Source organism: Micrasema longulum, unplaced genomic scaffold (assembly GCF_059751315.1).
Source record: "Micrasema longulum isolate JH-2025_06_02 unplaced genomic scaffold, ASM5975131v1 h1tg000926l, whole genome shotgun sequence".
In the NCBI taxonomy this organism is placed as follows: Eukaryota; Metazoa; Arthropoda; class Insecta; order Trichoptera; family Brachycentridae; genus Micrasema; species Micrasema longulum.
The window spans coordinates 290,641-318,082 of NW_028278117.1; the positions used below are offsets into that span (position 1 = coordinate 290,641).

The 27,442-nt window shown below is 30.7% G+C and overlaps 1 protein-coding gene across 1 annotated transcript; it reads left to right on the plus strand.

Moving 5' to 3' along the window:
* The first annotated feature begins 2,852 nt into the window (after nucleotides 1-2,852).
* On the plus strand, nucleotides 2,853-26,846 carry LOC148278148 (trissin receptor-like). The gene is made up of 6 exons (XM_088231833.1): nucleotides 2,853-2,976; nucleotides 3,816-3,960; nucleotides 4,861-5,020; nucleotides 7,816-8,013; nucleotides 22,904-23,038; nucleotides 26,287-26,846. The coding sequence occupies exons 1-6, from the start codon at nucleotides 2,853-2,855 to the stop codon at nucleotides 26,788-26,790; spliced, it is 1,266 nt and encodes a 421-aa protein (XP_088087959.1). The 3' UTR covers nucleotides 26,791-26,846.
* The last annotated feature ends 596 nt before the right edge of the window (nucleotides 26,847-27,442 follow it).

Consider the following 27,442-nt stretch of genomic DNA (forward strand, 5'->3'; position numbering starts at 1 on the left):
TTTTATATTTTTTATAAATCTTGTTTTTAATATTCATGTTTTTGAAAAAAATAAAAAATAATATTAAACCAAATATGTTAATATTATAAATATTTGTAAAAGGCAGATTTGCCGTTTATATTAATAAAAAATAAAAATAATAATAATAAAACCAGTGGATTAGAATATAAATACGGAGCGTCCTCTGGTTAGGATAGTCTCCATTTAACATGGCTCAGCCTGTTCTAAGATAAATATTTTTTTATGTTTTCAAGTACAGAGTCTTTCATTAAGCGCTTCCCATCTTTAAATTTAAATACAACAAAGTGTTTGTGAGATATCATCGAATATTTTCATTCGTTTGAAAGGTCTATTGATGCCATTATGTATGAAATATAACATCGTTCAAATGTCCGCTGCGGCTTGCGGATTCTGGCGCATAAATCAGGCTGAATTTGACCGATAGCATGGGTTATGTTGGCTTTTAGGATCTCTGTGATTTGTGGCTTATTTCCATAGGCCTGCAATTGCAGGTAACCCCACAAAAAAGTCTAACGGGGTCAAATCGCACGATTTCCGATGCCAGTTAACAATAGCTCCACGTGAGATAACTATGCCTTCAAATCACTCTTGTAGAATGTCCAATGAGGCATGAGCTGTATGGCACGTAGCGCCATCTTGTTGAAACCACATGTTGTTGGTGTCTATACCATCCAATTTAAGCCAAAAGAAGTTGGTAATCATCACCCTATGGCGCTTGCCGTTGACGGTGATGGCCTGACCAACGTCGTTCTTAAATAAATATGAACCGGTGAGGCTTCCAGCCACAATTCCATACTAAACAAACAGTGATCTTTTCGGGATGCATTGGACCTTTTTGAATCTTATGTGGATTGGTATTATCCCTTCGTCAATTCTGTTTGTTGACGTACCCATTCATCCAGAAATGGACCTCATTGCTGAAGATGATTTTTCGATGAAACTTAGGGTCAGCTTTCAACGGCTACAGAGCCCATTCAACAAACAGACGTCGTTGTCTATGATAGTTTACCTTCGGTTTCTAGGTCAGTTAATTTTTGTATAGATGCAGGCCAAAGTCATGACGCAAAATTCACCAAGTTGTGGTCTGCGAATGGCCGAGTTCTTGTGAGTGACGCGAAATCAACAACTTCGGTTTCTCTTGTACACTCTCACGGACAGAGGCGATGTTTTCGGCAGATCTTGGAAAAATATAACTGCCCCTTGGAGATAATTATTTGGATTATGGAACCAATACACGGAAAACAATAAATAAGAAAGTACAGGAGTTTCTTAAATTTGTTAATAGACTATTAAGCTAAACCAATTTTTATTTTTTAATTGTTATTTTTAATATTATCAGCACTCTTTTTTTAAAATTTTTTGCATTTCTGAAATTTCTCCACGTGTGACGTCTCAAGTTCTCTCGGTCAGTTTGCCCATTGGTTTGTTGGCTTACCATAAACCGTTGGCAGATCAATGTGAACTAGTGACGTCGTTCAAAGTAGTTCGTTTTAAAAACAATATTTTTTGTCCACATTTTCAAAAACTATGCAGTACAATTTAATGCTCTAATACAACTATTGTAATAATTTATAATACAACCATACTGCTTTCAAACCATCACGCCATTTCCCCGTAAGGGTAGGCAGAGAGAATAGAATGCCACAACACTCTATCTTTGCATACATATCTCGCTTCCTCTACATTCATACATCTTCTCATGCACGCCCGTCGATTATTCCGACTTTTGACATGTCCATCTTTAAGTATTTGTTGGATTTGGTCATGCCATGTCTTTTTCGGTCTTCCTCTATTTCTGCATCCATCAACATTCGCATTGTAAATATTCTTAGCCGTTCTTTCGCTGTCCATTCGTTCTACCAGCGCATGTCCAAACCAGCGCTCTTTTCTTGATTTTGTCGATAATGCTAATCTCAGCCTTACATAAGGTACGGATCTCAACATTTGTGCATCTATCGTACATAGTTTTACCACACATTCGCCTGAGTGATCGCATTTTGATAGCATTCAACCTACTTTCATCCCTGTTTTTCTAAGTCCATACTTCGCTCTCATACATCAGGGTGCTTTTATACTAATATTATCATAAAAAGTAATTAGTAAGTAAGGATAAGAATACATTTTTCATATCCAATTTCCCGAAGAGGTGAATTTTATCGTTATTGGTTTTTAAAATAATGAAGTATTTATTCCTCATAAATTTGTTTTCTCGTATAAGAGAAAAATACTACGAACGGTATCAGAATATGTCGGCTTGAAAATTCTATTTTTTTTACAAAAGACTCTTGGTGCGATTTCGACTTTGAAGAACCTTTTGTCATTGTCCTGTCCATGTTGTATCCGGACGGATTAAAAATACAGATCTGTGATTGAAATAAGACCAGAATTTTAGACGAGTGTTTTGACTCAATGGCTTCTATAGGGTAAAAATCCTGAATGAGGAAATATAGTGAAGATAAGTCCGCCTCATATTATAGTTTGCCTTAATCAACTGAAAAAAAGGTAACATTTACAATACTATCATCACTTGTACATTTATAATGTAAATTTAAAGTATTTTAAAAATAAATAAATTATAATCGTAAATTTTTTAATATTAAGGTGCCGTTTCACCCTCTCTGCTTTCCCCTTAGGGAAAATATGGTGAAGGTATTATGATTAAACCTAATATTTTTAGCATAAATAAAATTCTATAAAAACGCAGATTTTGCATCAAAAAGAAAAAATATATTTCAAAGTCAATTTTTTTTTCAGATTTTTCTCAAAAACACAAATAAAACTGCTTAAATATGTTTTCGGAAAGTTTGGTTTACGAAATTGAAGAAATGAAAATGAATAATACACAAAACAATTCTTTAACCACAGCAAATGAAAATGAATATATTTTCGATCGATTGGATGTTCGAATAATATTTATATCGCTTTACTCCATAGTATTTGCTTGCTGTTTTTTAGGTAAGTTTATCATTATGTATCTTGTTTTAAAAAACATGCATGGTAATACATGCCCATCATGCATGTTTATAAACATGCACATCCATCAAATTGCCATAAACGTAAACTTGTAAAGTATTAATATAATATTTGAAATTTCGATACAAACTTAAACTATAGTTCGATGTGTAATAACATGATACGTCTATTTGATTACACTTTATTAAAAAAGGGTGTTTAAGTTTAAATAATATAAATGATTATTTTTACAAAAACTAAAATAAAGACTTGGTATTCCTCTGTGCTGTTTAAGTGTACGTACACGCATTAAACATTAGGTTCATTGCACATGTAGTTTAAATAATTATAAAATATTTCATTTTTACTTTCAATCAGATATCAATTTGTATATTAATAATCGTATGAAACATGTTTTTAAAATTGCGAAAATTAGAAAGAATTTTAAATAATTTACTAGTATATATGTTTGTATTTCATTAATATTATTATACATGACATATAATGACCCATTTGTCTCATTTTAATATCTCAACTTATAAACATTGATTTGAATTTCGCTTAAAATTTAAGTCAAGTATTTGAGGCTCAAAGACCAGATTTTTTTCGCCTCAAACAATCAGCGTCAGATGTTTTCTGTTAGGGCGAACAATTTAACTAAAACAATGTTTTTTGTACGAAAATGGGAATGCTTTTTTAAAACTTTAAACTATTTCTAAAGACACTACCAATAAAATAACCCGACCTTACCTTATGATTTTTTTAACAAAAAAAAATATCAGACCTTAACTCGCATTTTTCTAAGATATGTGCAAAAATCAAAAAGTTAAGATGATTTTCAGGTAATCTTCTAGTAGTGCTGGTTGTGACACTATCTAGACGACTTCGCTCGGTGACAAATTTCTTTCTCGCAAACTTGGCTCTTGCAGACTTGTGTGTGGGCGTATTTTGCGTATTTCAAAATTTGTCGATCTACCTGATTACAAGGTACAAAACCAAACTTAATTTATTGGATTCACTCCATATTGATTCAATGCCGTATCAATAAAAAAAAAAAGTTAATTTTCTATTTAAAAAAAAAATTGTTTCATCTGATAACAAGTCGAGCCATAATCGGCAAAACAATGTAAGCGACAAAAGGGGAATTGTGGAGGGGAAGGTTTTTACAAAATTATCTTCTAAGTTTTGAATTCGATAAATGGGATTTATAATAGTCAATACTGAAATGAGAGCCAACTTTTGGCAATACTTTCCGCTTTTAAGATGGTGGCGGTAACGCTGTTTTGCCTATAACTCAGTGGTGCGAGCTAGCTTAATCACCTACATTGTCATCAGTTACGTTGCTTTGCTTAGCTTAAAAATAATATGTCAAGATTTATGTATATTTATATTTATTAAAGCGTGAAATGATGCGGATTCATACATATAGAATTATAATTGGCCTATAATTTTGGTTTATTTGTTTATATCTTTTTATTTTTTTGTTATAATGGCTGTTGTTTTCTTTTAATAAATAAAATTAATCAAAATAAATATTCTTAAATGTGGCAGATGAGTTTTATAGAGCTATGATGTTTTTAACACTTGTGCAGGGGGCGATAAGGAACACTTTTCCTTAAAAAAACGCAATTTGCCAAAAATTTGCGCTTACGTTGTTCCGCCAATTATGGCTCGAAGTGTTCGCTTATTAGAATTGTGAAATAAACATTGATACGGCTTTGAGAAAAAGTGACACCATCATAGATTTTTTTGAAGTGATTTTATTCAATTAAATTTAAGAAAAATTAATGTAATATTATTTTCATATTTGATAATGATTGATTGATTCGGCATTTGATATATCCCGCTCCAATTATGGCAACTTTATAATGGGTGTTAATATTTTAGTTGGGTGTTTGGTGACTTCATGTGCAAAATGTACCAATTCATTCATTCTCTCAGCTACACGGCTTCAATTTTTATCTTGGTCGTGATAAGCATTGAGAGATATTTCGCAATAATTCATCCAATCACGTGCAAGCAAATAATGACAACTTCTAGATTAAAGGTATGTTTCGTGTTTTACTGTTTTTGTTGCTTGCTAATAATTTGCACCTTTATAAGGATTTAATATAATTCTTTACTGTACTACTTATATTAATTGACCCTACTCAACGGGAGATTTGAGTTCAATGTAAACGAGTAAGTGATATGTAAATGTATAATGTACTCGTATATGTACATAAATAAATAATTTCACTAGACAATATCTTTTTTTTTCAACGAGGAAGTTCAGCGCTGTGAGAAATTGGATATGAAAAATATTTCCTTACAAGCGATAAAAATAAGAGCATTTAATGGTGCAGCGAATTTTTTTTCCTAAACGTATGAAAAAAAAACTACTTGGAACTACGTCACAAGTTCATCTGAATCAACCGATGACAGAGTGTTGTGATAAATTTTCGGTCAATTCACCAATCAGTAGATCTCTCCGACTTGAATTTGTGACGTCACTGGCAGAGCAATTTGAAAATTACAAAAATTCATTTATTTTGGCGTAAGTTGACAGTCTTTTAAAAAATAAAGAAATTTTTTTAAAAACACTAAACTTCCTCATTGACCAAATTATACTGCTTTTTTGTTCACTGTTGGTAAGAGTTTTGTAATTTACCTTTAAATTTTAAAATACTAACGTTTTTATATTTATTCTTATAAAGGTGCTACATGTGTATTATCAGACTATTTCTGACGGTATATTAAAATCTCCTTTTTATAAAACTCACAGATAATTGATTTACATAATGTTGGCATATTGTTTTACAAATTTAATCCTAAAATTAATTCATTTGTAAAACAATCGCTAGTGGCATAAAAACAAAAACAACCCACGTCTAGCGTATCTTCTTCATATGTCATATGATATAATTGCTTTTGAACTTTTGATTGTGTCTGTTATCTAAATATTTTTCAAATATTTAATATCATGCAATCAATTGACAAAATATTTTACATTTAACACCTCAACAAGAGAAGTATTATTTAAAATAATTTGACCTAATGAAACTTAGCCAACACCAAGAAAGGGGTTATCACTAAAACTCTTAGAGGGCACTGAATGTTTAATTAATAGCTTGCTAGAATAAACCATTCTGAAACTTCTAGATTTAGGTTCTGCAGAACAGATGATGAAACATCTATACACCTTCTATGCGAAAATAATGCCATATATTGCAAAATAAGCCGCTTCCTCGGTGGACCATTGGTTAAACCTGGAGATGTCAGAGCGCCAACCCCATACATAATAACCCGGGGTTGAAGAGGGAGATTTTACAATATGAGAACATTTGCCTTTTTCTCAGAAGTCAAACTCTTTATAAAACTACGATTGGACCCGCCACAATAGATCTACACCGATAGCAGTGATGTCAAAAGCATATATAGAACTGATCCCATTTTTTCCGAAATATAAATAAGCAGTACCTAATAATATTGTGCGTATTGTTTGTGTAACTGATTGTTTTTTTTAAAAAAATGTTTTCAATGTGAATTTAAAGTTTTTTTTTACTAAAATGTACTTCAAAGGTGTCAGGATTAATGGTTACATACGCTCATTTGGTAGATTTAAGCCCTTAATTCAATGTGCAGTCTCGCGAATATAATGCTGATAGATTGTCGATCAGTTTCACTGTGAATATTAAACAAAGGAGGAATTAAAATAATGCATATCATCTTTGAAAATGAACTTTCTTAGGCAATATTTTTTTATTATTATTTTTTTAGTTGATTATTTATGTATTTTACGTATCGCTAGCCCAAAGCAACAGTCAGATATCTCTGAAGGATGTATTCTGAGATTATCGGACTTAGATGTGTAAAAAGGGACTGACTGAATTAAAATATTTAAAGTAGATTATGAATGTTAAATTTCCACATAGTTTAACTATCTAACTAGAATATTTTTTTATTTAAAAACATTCATTTAATAACACATCTACTTACTATCAACACAGTAACTCAAGTTAACTGCTTTTAAATAAACTAAAAAGCAGTTTTATGCCATAATTTCAGCAAAAAAGGGTAAAAATTTTTATTTTACTATTACGTCAGCCAATTTCCGTGCTAAATTTGTAAAACCTACCCAGTATATTAAAAATTGACTAGGATTAGTTTGTTATAACTGCTTACATAGAGATACTAAAGATCTTAATTTGCGTTTGCGCGGAGTTGTGAATTCAAAACTGGGCGACCGCCTTAAAGAAACCAAAAGACTTACACAGTTTCATATTCCAGAATAAGAATGAGAGCAGTGTATTTTACTTCAGTCTGCGCATAACTGCGCGGTCGAAAGGTTACGTCTAGGCTTCCAGCAATTTTTTAGAAGTTGTTTTGAATAAACATCGAACACATCTCAGATCGCAACAATCAACAAAAAACTTATCAAACAATATTTGTACCAGTTAACTTATAAGATTTTATTGAATAAATAAAAAATACATACCGATTGTTTAAGGGTCGAATTTTTACGAAAAGCGTTGATTTCACCCAATCTATAGACGGACCGCGCATGTTGCATGTGTATTCCAAAATCAGGAATATCGGATTTATCTCACTATTGCTTTAGTGTAGCGACTGCGTTTTTATTTTGTATTATCAAATAAATATTTTCTTAAATTTTGTTTAAGCATGAGTTATGTAGATAAATCTCTAGGTACATTACAGTGGTAAATTTATTTTCATTTAACTGCGTAAAAATAAATTGATTTATTTTTTAATTAAATTAATAAACATTTTATACCATCATCATTCACGTTTAATGTAAATTTGCTAAATTTTATGAACATTTAATTCATTTTTGTTCTCCAGTGGGTCATGGCCGGTGTGTGGTTAACAAGCGCCATATATAGTGCTCCCAAATTTATCTGGGTACAGACTATAACGAACAATTTGGGTAATAATGAAACGGAGACGATCTGTATTCAACACAGGAAGAAATACGATTCTGAACTTTTCGACATTATCAACTTTTGCTTCCTCTACCTGGCACCACTCTGCATTATGTCGGTAAGTGATTTTAAATGTATATATTTTCTGTTTGTTGATGTTAACCAACTTAAACAGGATCACCTTAAAACGATACATATTGATGAAAGTGACGTGAAAACCTACGTACCTATTTAATCAGTCTTGAGTTTCGGGTGCCAGTCCAGGGTCATAAAACATATTGCATTGAGTGGATCTAAAAGCCTACCATCCACCCGCAGCAGTCTTAAGACTCTGTCAGGTGCATTGTTCTACTAAGGCTATAAGTCGTATCCGCAAAATTGCAAATTTTACTTAAGTTTACTTTTTTATGCTTTACCAAACTGATGCCTTTATTTTTTTACAAGAAAATTTCTTATATTTGTGAAACAGAAATGACTTGTTGGTTAAGTAAATATATGAGGCCATCAAGTGTATATTAGAAAAAAAAACAAAACGATCTTTTTTCGGTTATGATTTTTAGGCTAACCAGGGCAGTGCACATATAAGAAAGTTAACAAAACGATTCTTTAAAAATACAAATTCTGTTCAGATAAATTAGGAAGGAGAAGGATGTATGGACAGAGATCTACACGTCGTCCCCTCTTTGGATGCCCACAATGCCTCTGTTTTATTTTTATTCAATATTAAAACATCTACAAAATTTACAAATAACTGACCCAACAAAAATAGAAATTAAACATGTGCAGACAAGTAACGGCAAAAGATTATAGTTACACATAATAATACACGATAAAAAAAATATTTTATAAGTTTTAAAAAAAAACAATGTTAGCGTAACATATACATACATAGGTATTGGAAGAAAAATAAGATAACCTGAGTATGTAAGCACATTTCGTATTCATATGCAACAAACATAATTAGAAACACGGTAATATAAAATAGGGGAATGGCTCCCTGGATGAACAAAGACCATCCCAGTAAGAGGACGACAAACTAAGAGAACGTGTGCCATTTCGAAATATAAAATCAGTTTTTAGGCAAATACTTCGAGTCTATCTTTCTAGGAATCGAATGCGGTACCTTGAGCATGGTAGGTGAATGCGCCAACTACCACTACGAGGCTGATTTATCTTCACACGATTTCCTTTTTCAGAATTTTCACATGAGTAGCCATCGAGTAAAAACACTTGTATGAAGTTCTGGTTCCACATCAAATACATATCATTATCTTCTCGAACACGTAAAAAAATCTAGGAGTACAAATGGATGAACATCTCTGCTGGCGAGCTTATAGTAATTAATTAAGCCGCAAAATATTTTTCAGTCTACACTCACTTAGAAGGTTGCAAAAATTCTTACCCATTAATACTAAATGCACCCTTGTACAAGCATTACTACTACCCATTCTAGATTACGCTGATGTTTCCATGACTGATTTAAGCTGTGAGCAACTAGATAAACTTGAACGACTTCAGAATACATGCATATAGTACATTTTTGGTCTTAGGAAATATGACCACATTTTTTATTATCGCAGGCAACTCGAATGGCTCAAAGTTAGACAGCGGAGAGACTATCACTTCCTCTCACTTCTGTTCAATGTACTTCATAGTCTTAACGCTCCTATATTCCTTCGTGAAAAATTTCAACGCTTATCAGTTCATGGTTTATCTCTTCATTCTAATTCTCAAGACACTCTCTTAATACCCATCCACAATTCCTCTTTCTTCTCTAACTCATAAAGTGTCCATGCGGCTCGACTTTGGAATCATCTCCCATCCACCATTAAAGATGTTACTACATTATCTCTGTTTAAATCACGTCTGAAAAAACATCTCCTTTCTCTTCCTTAATCTCTCCTCCTTTCCTTTTTCCTCTTTTTTCCTTTTTCCCATTGAGTAATAGTTTTGATTTTAGGTAATTTATAACGTTTATTTTTATTTTTATATATCTTTAGCTTTTTAATATTTTTTTCCATTGAATATGTTCTGTGACTTGTGTGAATTATAAAAATAAAACTTTTATTTTATTTGTTAGTTGAACGAAATTGCCATTTGGCAATAAGCTCGCCAATGTACAAATAACATTATGTACAAAAAATAAACTAAATAAATATGATTTATTTTGATAAGAATATGCGCGATTTTATCTCTAACAAAAAACTTTATACTTATTATAACGGGTGTCTCGAAATTCACGTAATATAATGTCATTTTGTTGGAAAATACAGGTTTAAAATTTCGACTTGTAACTTTTTTATTGATTCATAAAGAGCACAGAATAGGGTTGGGTATGAAATACCACATCGGACCACGCACAGCGAAAAGAGTTCACTGGATTATGGAACAACAACAAATGGACGCTGGTTATTAAAACATTATCATTTTTAGCGAAGAGATTTATTTTCAAATTGGTGGTTTTGTTATTCATCAAAGTTGTTGCATCTGGGGTTAAGAAAATCTACCAAAAACCAAAGACTTTTCTTCTAAAGACTTTCTAGAAAATCTAGTAATTGTTGAGAAACAAACGCATTCACAACGCGTCAATGTTTCGTGCGGATTTTGGGCTGGAGACATCGTCGGTCCATTATTCTTCAAAAATGCGGTTGGTCAGGCAATAACACTTGTGCTCACTATCACAACATGACAATCCAATTTTTCGTGCGTGAATTACAAGATATGGAAGATGTGGAAGACAAACGGTTTTAACAAGATAAGAAAAAAATGTGGAGTAGAATGCGTATGTGCCCGAAAGCCGTGGGGACCATTTTTATCCGATGTATTTTTCCGCACAAAACCGTGTGTACTTCATGAATCAATAAAAAACATATATTTTTTTTTTAAAAACCTGTGTTTTCTATCAAAATTTCTTCTTGCGTAAATTTTTGAACAACCGTTATATTACTGCCTGTTTTCACCGTTCACATAATTGACTAACTTTTAAGTATTTCCATTACTAACTTTTAAGGATGTTTAAGTACCAAAAAAGTTTCCCACTATGCGAGCTCTATTTTCCGAAAAAAATATATCGGTTATAAAATATTTAGCAAACGAGTATTTTATTTATTTATTTGTGTTTATTTATGTTAATAATTGTTGTGCACACAGTGCTATGTTGGCATAATACAATGATGTTTAAAAAAAAAAACGTTGACTTAACATCATCATCATCATCATTCCCTTTTTGCACCTACTGGTGCATAGGGAACTTTATTGTTACACCAATCGCAGCGTATCTTGACCATTTTTGTTACATACAGGTAAGGTGATCAGTCTTTTGCTTCAGGTACCAGTCTAGAGATTATAAAATATTCTAGTGTAAAAACACTCTTTTAAATGATATTTTACATCAACTATGTCGAGAATCAAACCCGAGACCTCTTGCATGGTAGGCAGATGCACTGAAAGTAATAATCACGTACATAACACAATATAAATATAATACAATTTCTGAACAGGACAGCAAAATGAGACAAAAATATGTAACACGTGACTCTATTTATGTTGGTATGGTTGTGAATAAGGAGCCTGGCTTATGGAGTGATGTGTGTAAAATATGGTGTTTGTTAATTATTTTTTGTTTTGAATGCATTGAAGTTTTTATTTTACATACATAATAAAAGAGTTCCGCTTTTAAATCGATCTGTTGCACTTACCAATTTGATTTTGTTCCATAAAAAAGAACACAAAGTTAAGAAATTGGTGATGGAAATGTATCTGAAAAGTTTTCCAAAGGAAAAATGAGTTTGATAACACAGTTTAAATATTTCTATTTAGAAATCCAATTGCTTATTTTCATTTCATTCGATTTCAATAATTTCTTTCGCAATTGAATGTACACTTTAGATAAATATTTTTGAGCATTTGTCGATCTACAAAAAGCATTTGATAGATCTGAGAGAGAAAAATTATTAAAGTTTTTTATCGGAATATGGAGTAAGCGGCAACCTTATACAACTGCGTCACTGTATAAGAACAACACAGCATGTGTACCGGTATTATCATTATTCACACTGTGTGTCACACATTCCCAAAGAAGCCGAACAGGGATATCTGAAATGTTTAAGAATGGGAGCAAAAATCGGTGATTTGACTGTCAGTAATTGCTCATGAAGAGTAAGACCAGCAATTTGTGGTTACAAAAGTTTTCTGCATATTTTTGTTTCTTTTTTCTATTGAATAAGTTTTGAAACATTGATAAAACTTTTATTTTCTTGGTTGGTTGGTAGAAATTGCTATTTGGCAATAAACCCGCTAATGTCAAATTTACAATATGTCCAAAAAGTTTTTTAAAAAAAATATATATTTTAAAAGTCTATGTTGTATGCAAGGAGAGCAATTTGCTGATAAATTGAAAAAAAAAAAAAAAAAAAAAAAAATTGAATATGTTTTTTGAAAGAAGTGAAAGAAAAAAATAAAATAAATATAGGTATGGTAAAAAAAAGAACATTAACCCTTTACCGTTTGTGTGTTCGAACGACCAATAACTTTGGGATTTTATTTTTTCCATAAGAAATCAAATAACGAAGTCTGATTTTAGTTTTCTAATTGCTAGCTGTCTTTTCTATGGCGTGTATTGCCCGTTAGCTTACAATCCGTAATCCCACCCATGATGACATTTCCATTTTGACAGTTCGAGTCTAGTAACGATAAAAAACACATATTTGCTTCTCACTTTTTTTCTCAAGATTTTGTCAAGCAAAGGCAATTTGAAAGATCTACTATAGAGTCAAAACATATTTGCGGGACAATACAGCTTGACATTAGATTCGTATTTATTGAATTTAGTTTGTAGATTTCAATTTATTCGTTTGTTGGGTTTAATTAATCAATTGTTGAATTGTTAAATTTCCAAGTTGCGCTCGCGGCGCGTTAAATCAAACTGCTTAATATATGTTATGTCATTGTCCTTTTCTGAATAAGGAAAGAAAAGTAATGTTGGACGGTCTGATGGATGTAATCAGACCAGTCTGGAATCCTGACTAAGTTAGTTAAAGTAGGAGTTTCTGATTATTTACCCATTTTGTTAGCTCTTGGGTTGAAAAATGGAAGATTCTCAAGGGTATCCCGTAACAAAGTGACTGATACTTGCAAAATTTTGTTTTTGGGAGAATATGCAGAATTGTTAGTAAATTAAATTTTACGAATTGTCCAGGGAGTCCAATGTTTCTGGATATGAACAGAACATATATTTTGTGTCGTTTTTTCTTACCAAAGGGAAGTGTGGATTACTTTTCGTGATGAAATTTTCAAACGTAGTACATACCTACTAACAATCCTTTAACTGTGACATGATTAAATTGATATAGTTGTTAACCTTTAAATAAACAATGCTACATGCATCATAGTAGTATTAATCTTTTGGTGACTTATATGAAGGGTGTTGTAGTTTAAAAAACTTAAAATAAAGATAATAATAATTCAGTTTAATGTTAATCAATTTATAAAATTACTATATTAGACATAGGCTATTATGATATAAGAAAATACAGACTTTGCTACCATTTGTGTTTGAAATATGGTTATAAGGATGAATAACAATATCCGACAAAGGCTCTCCATATTATTTGAAAAACTCATAGTGTCAGAGGCAGTAAAAATAGAAGAGTTAAATTTAATTAAAATCCTGATATTCAAAATTGAAAATTTTCAAAGAGTTACTCGTTCATTGACAAACAAAAACTTTGCTTTTTTACCATTTATACTTTGTCAAAAAATTCTATCCTTAAATTTGAATTCTTAATATAACAGGAAAAACATTTAATAAATTTAATTTACTTATTTGCCTCAGAAGACGTAAAGCTGTTTTATTTGAATTCATAATTAAATTGTAGCTGAGTAAAGTTATATGTTAATTACTGGATTTAAAGTAAAAATCACTACTACAAAGTTTCAGCACAAATAAAATATTGTCTTGTTCTTTTTTTTATTGAATTATAAATTTAAAACCATTTATTCAATAGCATTGTTCTTGATTGAAAACTAGTGTTAATTATAAATCGATTATAATAACGCTTCATTAACCAATTTTAGGGCAGATAATCATACAGAAACTGCTCGTAGCTTAAACCTTGGATTTCATTCATGATGGTTAACTTTGAATACAGCATACTTCATAGGGCAGCCTCATAAACATATTGATTTGTCGCACAGACATATATTATTATTCACATACTATCACATTATCCATCACAATACTGTTTCCTTAACAAAGGCGAATGGTTCGACAATTTAACTCAATATCCATAAACAATTATAGAACATGAATGATCGTAAGTATACGAGTACTCAAATATTTTGTACGAAATTTAGCACTGTGCAGAATTTTATTTCTTTGTACCAAAATAGTTAAATGTTTTAATTCGTACATTTGACAATAATTTCTTAACGTCAATTTGATTAAAAAATATACTGACTAGATTTAAAAAGCTTAGTTTTAGTACAAGCTATTGTTATAAAACAAAATACATGACATCAAATTGCAAACAGATATAAAAAAGGTTTTTGAAATTTATTAACTAAAACAATGCTGATGAACCTTTTTGTTTTCAGACGAAGGTTCATACTGAAATCTGCTTTATTGTGGTACCTAGTACCTAAGTAATTTATTAACTATTCAAGAGTTTTTTCAAAACCAAACACAAATTTTATTTTCATATCGCAAACTTTATTGTTTAACTTTTGTTTTATTCAACAATATTTTATGTTTGTCCAAATTTGGCCTCTTAAACCAGCCATTGGTGGGTCAAAAGCCCTGTAGGTGTCTAGACTATATTCTTTTCTTTAAAATGTACATCTTCTCTGTTGTAATATGTTTATGTTTTTATATTGTTTTCTGTGATAAATGTTTTCAATAATCGGGTTGTGGTCCTGTGTCTAGTGTCTCGGACTCATGGACCAAAAGTCCATGGTTCGAATCTCACTCTTCCCCAACTTGATTTCCATTTTCTAATAGTGAGTTATTAACATCTCGTTGAAAATGGCCCTCAAAACTAAATATTTGGGTAAATTATAAGAACGCAAAAAAATTTTAAAAAAAAAAACCTTTTTTATTGATCACCGAACGTTTTTGCCTATTTACCGATTTTCAAAGATGCATCAGCAAAAACTGTCAAACCAAACCGAAGGGTTTGTAAATTGTGCTTCATTACTTTTTATTAATGTAATTTCTTCTTCTTTCTCGCGTATCATACCAAGTCCCACTGACGTTGACGATCACTTGGGAAAAACTCTCCAAAGTGATATCCTGGGGAAATGTTCACCAAATTAGTTTCCTGTTTCCTTCTTTGGTGGAATTTTCCGTCAGGTTTAACTCACCTCAGCTGAAGGAGTTCCGTTATATGACGCCGGATACACGCCATTCATCCTCTCCCAATCTGATATGGTGCTGATGTTAATGCCAGTGGCCACATTGCCCTTGTATCGTGTTGCTTAAGAGAGCACGGGCTCTACACGGAGGACTATGGCACTATTGCTTATGGATAGCGATTGCGGCATTATATGTTTTTTTTTCTTCAGTCAAAATAAGCACCGCCGTGAGTGACCCTACAAATATTTGCGTCTCAAATATATTACAAAAATGGTGTATTTTTTGTTACAGTTTAGGTTTTACTATTTAATAATCATCTTCAAGGATTTTTTTAAAACTTTTTTAATATCATCATAGATTCTTTCAATACTACTCGTAAAAAATATGACAAAGTATCGTTTTTCTTTAGTTTACGATCTTTATTCATAAAAAAATATACTCCAAGTTATTACGTTTAAGACGTCATTTATAACGGACATTATATTTCATCCTCGTGAATTGAGCTTTCAGTAGGCTAATCCATTGTGAGTGTTTTTTATAACCATAAACTGATAGTGGAAACGCTGTTAGAAAAATTATGTGATTATGGAACTTACAACTTGAAGCTTTTCAAGCGCTAACTCGCGAGGACCAAAAAACCTAAAATGGATGGCTTGATTATTCAAATAAAAAGGATCAAAATATTAACTTTTTCTAACTTAATGTAGTTCATCTTCAGGGAGCAATATAAATTGTTTAGGTAAATATTTTACGTGATTTCGATTATTTGGAAGTGCGTAATCAAAATCTGTGTTTTTAGTGTAATTAACAAAATTTGCTCATTTATTTACGGACCTATTTAGTACATTTAACAAAAGGTTAACATATTTCTTGATGACATAAGCTACATTTAAAATAAAACACAACTATAGAGGATTAAAGCTGGGACAAAAAATTAAATAATAATCTCTAGATAAGATCTGGTCTATCTTAGTGATTGTTTAAATCTAGAAAGACAACAAAAATTACCAGATCTTGTCTCGAGTTAATGCGTCACAATCGGGACATTGGTGCATGCAAGCCATAGTTTGTGCTGTGCTGATCAAGCAACAGCATATTATTCTTTCGCAACCGGGGAATCGAAACATTTTTATCGATTTATTTTATTTTATTTATTCGTTCAAAATTACACTAGTTAACTTATTCATGAGATTATTAACGTTTTTCAGGCTGTGCCCGTGTTACGTCATAATAATCAATAATAAAAAACACATCTTAATATTAATTAAACAACAATAACATGTGATGCAAAGAAAAATAATTCAAAAAATTAAAGTGTAAATAAAAAAGTTCCAAAGAAGAAAACGTAAAAGAATAATTAAAAATACATATTAAAAATAAATAATACAAATTTAGTCAAATACATAATCAAATATACAAAATATAAGTGTCATTGAAATCGATAGAAAATAATACAAGAAATATAATTGAAATGATGATATGATATGGTTTTTATAAACTTACTCTATACAATATAATGAAATTAGAGTAAAAAATAATGTGATAAATAAAAGTGAGAACTTATATAAATAATACAAAATAAATTAAATGCCATTCGTTTCAGTTACGATGGTACATCGCTTAAGCAATTTAGAAAATGAAATATAAATATAGTCAATGTTATTTCTACATTTTAGTAGAATCGAGATTTTTAACGTCGACTCCATTGTAAGTGTAGTCTCTCCTCTCAAGGCCAATCATCCATGCTACTTTTCTTGGCAAACGATGTTGCATTAATTTGATATGATTTACCCAGCCAACATAGAAGGGAGACCATATCATGGAGGCATAATATAACATAAAATAAACAAGTGAGTAATATAATGATTTAACTGTGAACATGTTGATAAAGTCACTAGTCACTGCTTACAAAAAAATAAATATTTAGGGACTTAATCATAGTATCAATATGTTCATTAAATGTAAGTTTACAGTTTATGGTAACTCTGAGGGTCTTAATAGACTTGACTACATTTAAATTAATATATTCGATTTTGTAATCAAAGCAGTTTTCTAACTCTATAAAAACATATTATTTTACATTTTTGAACATTTAGTTTTTGGTTGCTGGATTTGCACCCAATAAAAAAGACAAATGATGACATAAATTCAAATAACACTCGTCTTTCATTTCAGTTACAAATTATTGCTCATATTCAAGCGTGTCAGTAAAAGTTCGATTTATACTTTCTTAGAAAATCAATAAGTCGATTCAAATATCACTTGTTTTCTATTTTTATAATAAATTACTGCCATTACAGTGATTTAAAAGCTCACATCGTTACGTACACACGTTTCATAAAAAAATATTTCAAGGTAATTAAAATATATTCATGAAATAATAACGTTTATTTTAAACAACACATGTTAACTTTTTATCTGTATCAAGACAGATGAAGATTATAGTGTTTGAAATATAACCAGAACCCTAAACAAGTATTTTCGACTCGATGACTGCTCTCAGATGAAAACCCTGTATAAGAAAATCAAGTGGAGATTAGTTCGCCTCGTTGCGTAGTGGTTGACTATTTCTCCTACTTTTCTTGAAGTTTTCGATTTGATTTCTAGCAAAGTGGATGTAAATTATCAATTTTAAAGGATTTAAATTGCAAAATTTCATTGTTCCTGAACTGGCACCTGAAGCGTAAGACCACTCTTACTGTCATGTAATAGATGATCAAAGTATTGTGCATTTGGTTTATCAATGTAATGCGCTATGCGGCACTGGGTGCGGAAAACGGAAAGATCATGAAAAAGCTTTCTATAAATACTTATTAAAAGATCATTTTTGTCCTTAATAGTTAAATTTTAAAAAAAATATTATCCATGATTTTTCAAGCGTAAAAGAAAATGACAATGAAAATAATTCGAAGATACCAATTTTTAATAGAATGAAAGTTAACGCCTCTAGACTATTATTTTTTCTCCTTTTCATATTTATGTTCACCTTCAATTCATTTTTGAAGTAAAGCAAAGTAATATAAATTTATTTAAATGGTTAAAACATATTTTATTAATATCCGAAACAAAGCAGTCTAGGACTGAACTATATTATTATTAATATTATTTTGTTCAGAATTATGAAAAGGTGCAAATGCCGTAAATAATGCTAAATACACCTAAAACTTTTTGATATTGATAAAGTACTAAACTGTTAAGCTTTTTCAAAGAGTTATGGTTCATTAACCTTTATATTCTTGAAGCACAATTAAGTTATTAAAAAACACCCATAAAATTAACGGGTAGATAATTTTATTAATTTAAGCTGCGTATACGAAATACTTTTTTGCTTCTTAATATGATTATTTTGCGTCTGGGTAGACGAAAAATTACAGTTCTGTGTGTGAAATAGAACCGGAATCTTGGACGTCTAAGAAATCCGCCTCGTACTGTATGCCACTGTCTCCTGCCATGGGGGTCTTGGATTCGTTTTTTGACAGGAAAAGCGTTAATGATTAGTTTTAGAATGGTACATATTTTTTTATTGATCAACATTGTTTTACAAAATAAGAATAAAATTACATGGGGTTTGTAGCTATAAAATAAATTATGTACTTTTTCAATGGAGTAAATACTTGTGTTCAGAGAGGGAGTTTTACATTAATTTTTATTTTCAAAACAAATTCCTTACAAGTAAATATTATGTTCTAAAAGAAACTTATTTGTAACTGTATGTAGTTTAGGATAGGGTGGGTTTTATGTGTTTTAAATAACAGTTTAAATAATTTTTTTTATTTGGTATTAATTTTAGAATTTCTAGAAGATAATAAAAGTTTTTATAACCCACATACGTAAAATGATTTAAAAATGCGGTTGTATTGCATCTTTGCAAAATTCAAGTATTTAAAAATCAAATATATTAAAAATTTTGGATATTAGTTTTTTTTTTCAAAGTAAGTTTGTATAATATATGCTTTTGCAAAAATTTTATCAATTAAGAGTCCATCTAGTTCTTTTAAAACTAATTTTGAAGGGTTAGTTCTAGGCGTTTTTTACGTTATTTTGACTTGTTTGTTTCTACCCAGCCTATAACTTTTTATTGTAGAATAGGCTATGATTACGTAGTAAACAGTTTATATATTTTTTATAGAGAGAATCTTTCTTAGTCTATCAAATATGCAAAATTAATTTTCTAACTTTTTTCCTATACCATTGATTTGTGACCTCCATTTTATATTACTATCTAGAAAAATGCCAAAATACTTTATATAATTAAGACATTTTTTTTTCGAACATGTTTCGGGACACGAAGTGGGTGATTAATATTGTTAAAATTACGGTTTACAATGAAAATATTCTAAAATTTGTAAGAAAATTACAATGATTTATTGAAAATGGGTTGAAACAAAGTTTTTTCACTATTTGTGAAAAGAGAACCATTTTTTTCAATAAATTGATGTCTTGGTTGGCACTAATGTTAACATCCTCCTAAATCAATGCATTACTCTGAGATGTTTCATTATTCCTGAACTGGAACCTGAAGCATTAAATAGATCACCTTTCCTTTTAAGTAACAAAAATGATCTACTTAATACACTACAATAAGAGAATCAATACAGTGGCCCATGCATCACCGGGTACGGAAAGGGGAAATGAAAATTAATTATTTGTCAAAAAACAAAATTTTTGTTTAAATGTGATGGCAGATTTTAAATTTTTTTTTACCATAAATTCACCTTACTAGTAAATTTTAAAAATTCTGGAAAGAAATATATAAATTTTATTCAAGAAAATAAAACGTTTTTCAATGAAAATGTTTTTGAGAGGGAAATAAACATATTTTGAAAAAACTTTAATAAACTTTAATCAGCCAATGATTACAATGTTTGAGTATGTCCAAATGCTTGCAGACTGGCTGGATTTCCTCCCTAGGGAAATATTTATATTTAAATTTATTTCAACGGATAGGTTTTCAGTCAATGATAGGTCATAAGACTTGTAAATTCCTAGGCTTTCATAAATTTTGATCTCCGATTTTTTTATTTCTCTGTTTATCAAATTTTATAGTTACTTATTCTAGGATATACAAAAGTCTTTATAATTCTGCATATTATTATATAAAACCATCAATGCAGTGATTTCAATTATAAATTTTCGTACAAGGCTCACTTGGATTGTAAACCACTCATATGCACGTTGTATTAAATGTATTTAATAAGATATTTGATGAAATAATAAATACCTTTAAACAAAATGCTTCCGGGAAACGATACAAAATACATAAATTACAGTGTGATAAATTAAAACCATACCAATCAAACAAATACTTTTAGTTCTACTTCTGTAATATTCTTGATTGATCAAATTACTGCTTTCTGGGGTGTTAGATCAATTGGATTGTATTTCGCAAAAGTTGAAAAGCTCAAAGTTGAACTAAAACTGGTAAACAGTAAGTATTGTTTTACCAAAGTTCCACCTGTAAAATCTATCATCAATCTATCGTATTTAATTAAACTGTTTATAGTCATTAAAACAAAACATTTATGTAACAACTGCCATTTTATTTTCGATTTAATTGCCGCCAAAATCGGTGATTAGTAAAATTATTCAGTAAATTGTTTTTGAAATAGGTAAACAAGTAATAGGGTTAATACAGTATATTTTATAAATTGTTTATATTGTTTCTCGCTTTCTCACTATTTAGAAATGTGCATTTAGCTTTTTTTATAATTAAGTTTATATTATCATTAAAAAAAACTCTTTAAACATTGTACTGAGTACTATAAAAAAAGAAAATTCTTAAAAAAGTCTGTTCCTTAAAAGCAACATACGTTTTTTATTTATCAAACAATTTTTACATCAAAATTTCCATGCTCTTACACTTAAATTTTCGCCAAAGTGAAAAATTATTTTTTTTGCGGCGAATTTGCTCTTTAAATATTTTAGAAATAAAAATGTAAAGTATTATTATAAATAATAAAATAAAAGTTTGAATAAAATGAACACTTATTAGAATTTACATTTTAAATATAAATATAATAAGGTTTCCCAGTTATTTTCTTATTTGAATCATCAACCAATGGGTAAATTAACGAATAACCAAATACTTAACACAATATTTTTTGTAACCGATAAATATTTTAAATAAGTTCAAATTATTCCAAATTTATAAAAATAAAAAAAAACTTTACATTTTCACTCTCTCCGATGGCGCTACAGCCCATATCAAGCGATGTTGGACTGATTCAATGTGATTTATGCGATTGACATAGAATGGAGACCAGACCACGGAGGCATATTCTAGAAGAGGGCAAACAGTTGAGCAATAAAGAGTTTTGATTGTACGGACATGAGTAAAATCAGAGGATATTCTGTTAATGAAGCCAAGTAATTTCAGTGATTTATTTACTGTATTATCTATATGTTTTTAGGTAGACATAGGTATAAATATGTTAAACAAATAAAACATGTTTTCAATACAAAATTAAATAAGTATTTGTGATATTTCCTACCATTTAAGCACAATACTCAAGTGAAAGTCACTAAACCATATTTTTATCACCTCGCCACATTAAAAACCTTAAGATATTTAAAAATAATATCTGACAGAAAAAGCTACGAATGGAATTCGTAAAAAAGACATGGATAAATTGTGCTGTGTACATTTCACAAAACACACAAATACGATTTTTCGTTGGCCTCCAAACTTTCGAATTGCGATTCCTTTAAATGGTGTGTTATGGGTTTGGGACATTTGACTGAACGGCGACGATATGATATACACTTTATAAACAAAACAGAACATAATGCGCGTCATTCCGAAGCTTTCTTTAAACGCGGAAATTTATTATTATCAAGAAACCTCAAGTCGTCCAGTTGTTGAAAAAAAAACAGATTTATCCAACTTATTTGTTATTTAATTAATTAAAATGTATGGTTAAAGCAATATTTTTAAAACGGGTAGAAGAATTAGAAATTATAAAAATTAAATATGAGAGGCAAGATACGACAATTTCGCAAAATTACATAAAAACAAACTGTGAAAGACAAATGCTGAGAGCATATTCAAATTCAACATACAAAATGACGTACGAACCATTTTAATTTAGACTCAAATCATTGTCGATACGTAGTCATGTTTTTTTTGTGTACCTGGTGTATTTTAGTTGCACAATAAAACATAATCGAACAAAAGAGAGATTATTCAGTTAAGTGTCCCAAAGAAAAAAACAAATTACGGACAAAGGCATTTTACTTTTCTAGCCCCTAAGCTATACAACCTTTTAAGCAAAGACATTTTTGTGAACAAAATAAAAAACAATTTTTTCAAAGCTAGAGTCCATAAAAGGATTGCTAAAAAGATTAAACAGGAAGCTGAGGAATATGTTTCATATATAAGAATACAATTTTAGTTTCTTGAAAATACGTTTTAATTTTTTTTATTGATTTCTTTTGAATTTTAACAGAATTGATGTGAAAGTATGTATAAAATAAATAATACACTGACATTCCGAAACGTACCTGTGGGCCAGTGGAGTGGCTACATCCACAAACAAAAATAAAATTATATTGGATGTAGCTATTGTATGAACATTTTTGTAAACTATGTATTTGTATTTTACATTGGATTAAATAAAATAAATAAAAGTGTTTGATGTATATATTTATTGTAATTTAGGTTCTCTACTCTCGCATAGCTATTGGCTTGTGGAGAAGTTCTCAAGGATTGGAGATGACCGCGAGGGAAGGAGAACCATGTGGAGCAACTCACTGTACCAAACATCGCGGGCAACGGGAGCAAACCTACAACCAGGTAGGACTGCTTTTATCATATTCATTCCTTTAAAGTGTTTGTATTTTGGTTTTTTATTTATCATATTTTTACTATCTAAATGCATTTTCTTCTGTAACGACATGCATAATTCTCAATTTTTAAACGTTTTATTCATAATCATATGACAAAAAAAGATTTCTATTCAGATGATTTCTGTTTACAAGAAGTTGAAAAAAGTATAAAAAATATAATATATATTAAAATATTATGACAACAGAGATAAATAACGTTTTAGAGGAGGAATATGAAGCTTTGGGCATTTATAGGGTTAATGACATATCATTGGCTGATTTAAATGACTACTTTACACATCAACATCAATTCCACATTCTGTTAATTTTCTCTATCTCTGTTGTAATATGTCTCTCTTAAGTACTACCTGCTAAATCTAGTCTTTGTCTACAAACGTCTAAACGAATGCAAAATACGATTAAGATTATATATTTCGAATTATCTCTATTACTCTAGAAAGATCGGTGTGGAAATGAATTTAGACAAAACCAAGATTTTGAGTCCAATACCTAGCAACATTTGTACTGGAAGTAAAACTATTGGTGCTGTTGACGAGTACATTTACCTTGGGCACTAAATCAAATTGGGAAAATTTAATCAAACCGCGGAACTACAATGAAAGCATCCACCCCTTTCCCGAAACTGTTCATAAAGACTTGAGTCTTTCTTCAGTTTCGCATATCAATATCATTTTTTTTATTTTTTTTTAAAACTAATTAAGCGAAAATTCAATATTTCTTTACAATCAAACCGCGAAAATAACAAAACAAATAAACTTTAAAAACTTTCATTGTACCCCTCACTGCAGTTTTGTCAGTTTGTGATCAATCAAATACACATGGTCAGCACAATCACCCTTTTCTAATTTCCCAGTATTACAGTGGAGGAATACAGTGTTAGTTCTAAATTGAGACCGCGGCCGTACGCTCCAGATCCCGCATCGGAAAGGAAGAAGAACGTAGTAATACAAACAAATCAATCAAACGACACGAAACCCAAATACATATAGGAAACATTAGAATAATTTGCCCTATACAACATGCACTCAATCAACAGATCTATAACAAATCACAGTGGAACATCAAATCATCAAGACACTACCGGCAAAATCCTAACACAGATCCCGCGAAACCGCGGAACCGTGAAACCGCGGAACTGCCTAGACGAATCGGGTTAAGTTGGGCTGCGTTTGGAAAACTAAAACACCTTTTCAGAAATAAGGTAATCCCAAATAATCTGTAGGCCAAAGTCTACAACTCTTGTGTTTTGCCGGTGGCAACATACGGTCTTGAAATCATGTCAATCACTGTGAGAAGTGTTAACAAAATTAAGTACACTCAGCGGTCTACGGAATGACAAATGTTGGGCGTCTCATCGAGAGACCAAATAAGGAATGAGGAGATAAGATGCCGTACGAAGGTGACCGATATTGCAAAAAGAGTGGAAAGACAAAAATGGCAAAAGGCGACTCATGTGGCGAGACAAGAAGTCGATATTTGGACCCCCAGGATACTTAACTGGAGACCCTATGGAAGTAAAAGGAAAGTAAAGAGACCACAAAAGAGATGGACTGACGACGTCGTCGAACTCGTGAGCCATGGATGGGAAACAGAGTGTCCAAGACAGAAAAATATGGAAAAGTTTAGAAGAGACCTATATCCAGCAGTGGAGAGAAACGGGCTGATAAGAAGAAAAAAAAGAAGAAGATTTCGAATTAAAATTTCCAGAGCTATTTTTATTGCTCTCGTAAACGAGAAGTCTACCCACAATATCAATAAAACTGAAGAAAATATCCAGCTCCGTTATCAATTATTTAAGTATTCAATATCCCCGTTAACGGAAAACGGTTAGTTTTCACTTGATAATGGCCACGGCTTTATTGCTATAGCACGTGGTTGATAGCAAATAAAAGCACAGGGATATCTAAATGAAAAGAACAGAGGTTTTTAAAATACATTTCGTACTTATTTTAAAAAGTAACCGTATCAAAATATTTAGTAAAAACAATATCGTTAAAATATAATTCCAGATAATGCGTACTGTTTTAGTAAAAAAAGCAGTGTATTTATACAGAGGAAGAAAACAATATGCCTCGTTTTTGAATTTTGAGATTTGAATAGACCTGTTTTCGATTATCTCTGCCCTAAAATACAAAAGACAAACAAAATAATTCCGTTATAGATTTTAAAGGTATGTTGGGGTATTGATAGAAACATTAGATATTTTATTATATAAATAAAACACGAGTGATACTTTAATCCACAAATTTGGAATATCCAGTGACCGGTTTCATCGCTTTCGCGACATCTTCGAGACTGGACTGGAGACTGGACTGACCAGTCTCGAAGATGTCGCGAAAGCGATGAAACCGGTCACTGGATATTCCAAATTTGTGGATTAAAGTATCACTCGTGTTTTATTTATATAATAAATTACAATGAACTTCCATCAAGAATTTTCACTTACAAACTTAAATGTTTTACATTAGATATTCATGCATATAATTTGCCATGATGAAACAATTTATTTTTTTGATATACTCGTAAATACTTAATATCAGAGGTTATTCATCGTTTAAACAATTTAATTACTAGTTAATTCAATAAGATTTTTAATGCATTATTATTATTTATTTTCTATTTCAAGCAAATGAAAATATTTTGTTTTACGATGGTCGGGTACAAAATAATTGGTTATGAATATTACAAAAATTTCGGTTACGAAAAATATTGTATCGGAAATTTGTTGACAGCTAAAAATCTTCTCAATAGTCTAAAAATGGTCTGAAATGTTCTAAAAATGAACACTAAAATTAAAATAATAAAAAAAAGTTAGCATCGCGGATTAATGACTTGATTTGATGTTTTTGTTTTACGTTTTATTATAAATAAAACACATCATACATGAACAAGATATTATACTCCCAGCAGTTATAAAAAAAACTTATTTGAGGTGGCGCACAAAAAAAATAATTTTTGTAAGAATACAAAATATTTAGTTAAAACAATCTAAAATAGAATAAAAACGTGATATTTAATTATAATTGCTCCTGTCATTTCCTCAAAACTTAAAATAAATAGGTATTTTGCATATTTATTTATAAACAATCATACAAATAAGTGTTTAAATCGATAAGTTTTGCAACAGGTTATTAATTATTATATTATTTGTATGAACCAATTGTGCACATCACTAACTAAAATGCTTTTTTCCAGATTAATTTGAAAAATACCACAAAACCTGTAGTTGCAACATGGAGAGCCAGAGATGGCCAGCCTCCTTTTCAGCAGTTTAGCCATCAATCTCAAAACGTCATCAGGGCCAGACGGGGAGTCATCAGAATGCTTATCGTAATAGTGATGACTTTTGCTCTTTGCAACCTTCCATTTCACGCTCGTAAGATGTGGCAGTACTGGTCTCCAAGCTACCAGGGAGGAAGTAACTTCAGTTCCCTCTTTACGCCTCTGACTTTTCTCGTCACCTATTTTAACTCAGGAATAAACCCGATTCTGTACGCTTTCCTGTCCAGAAACTTTAGAAGAGGAATGAGGGAATTTCTGTTCTGCAATTGCCGTGGCTCGCAGAAGAAGAAACGAAATTTGCTGGTTAAGGAAAATTCGCTAAATCGACTGCCTACAATTCTACGCCGAAGTTCGACTAGGTCTACCAGAGTTCCTCTGAGCTCTATTTCCCACGCGACTAGTTCAGAAAATGGATGATATTCAAACTCTAAACTGTAAAACATACAAGTAAATACGTCTTTTATTCAACTTCATCCATGTACATTGTACACATTAACACAAGTGAGTGTTTGTATTGTTGTTTATAATTAACAGAAAGTTACCGCTTTGTGGTTGGTTCTCAACAAAGAAAATTTTGCAAAGCGAAGTATACAAATAAAATTTTATTTATCTGAATTTAAACAACGTACAAAATATATGAGAAGAAATGAGTTAACTTTTCCAAATAAACATCACATATATTTAATTTATTATTTGACTTTTGTATGAGTGTATTTTTTATTAAAAAAAACTAAATACTTGTATTTTCAACATTTTTTTTCAAATTAATATATTTGTTAAAGCCACTCCAGCGCTTTTAATAAAGCTATTTTTTTAATGAAATTTTAATGAGTTCAATGTAAACAATATAAAATCAAATAAGAAAATATTGTTTTAGGTTTTTTTTATTTCTATTGATAATAGCTGCAGAGTATCTTTTGGGCAAAGCATTCCGAGGCCGAACAGATTTCTCCTGTAGTTTTCAACCTTGGAAAAAAATGTATACGAAAAGCTTTGTAAATAAGTACAGATATTTCAAAATACCGCTTCAAAATAACATATCGCAGATTTGAATGAAAATCTTAATTTA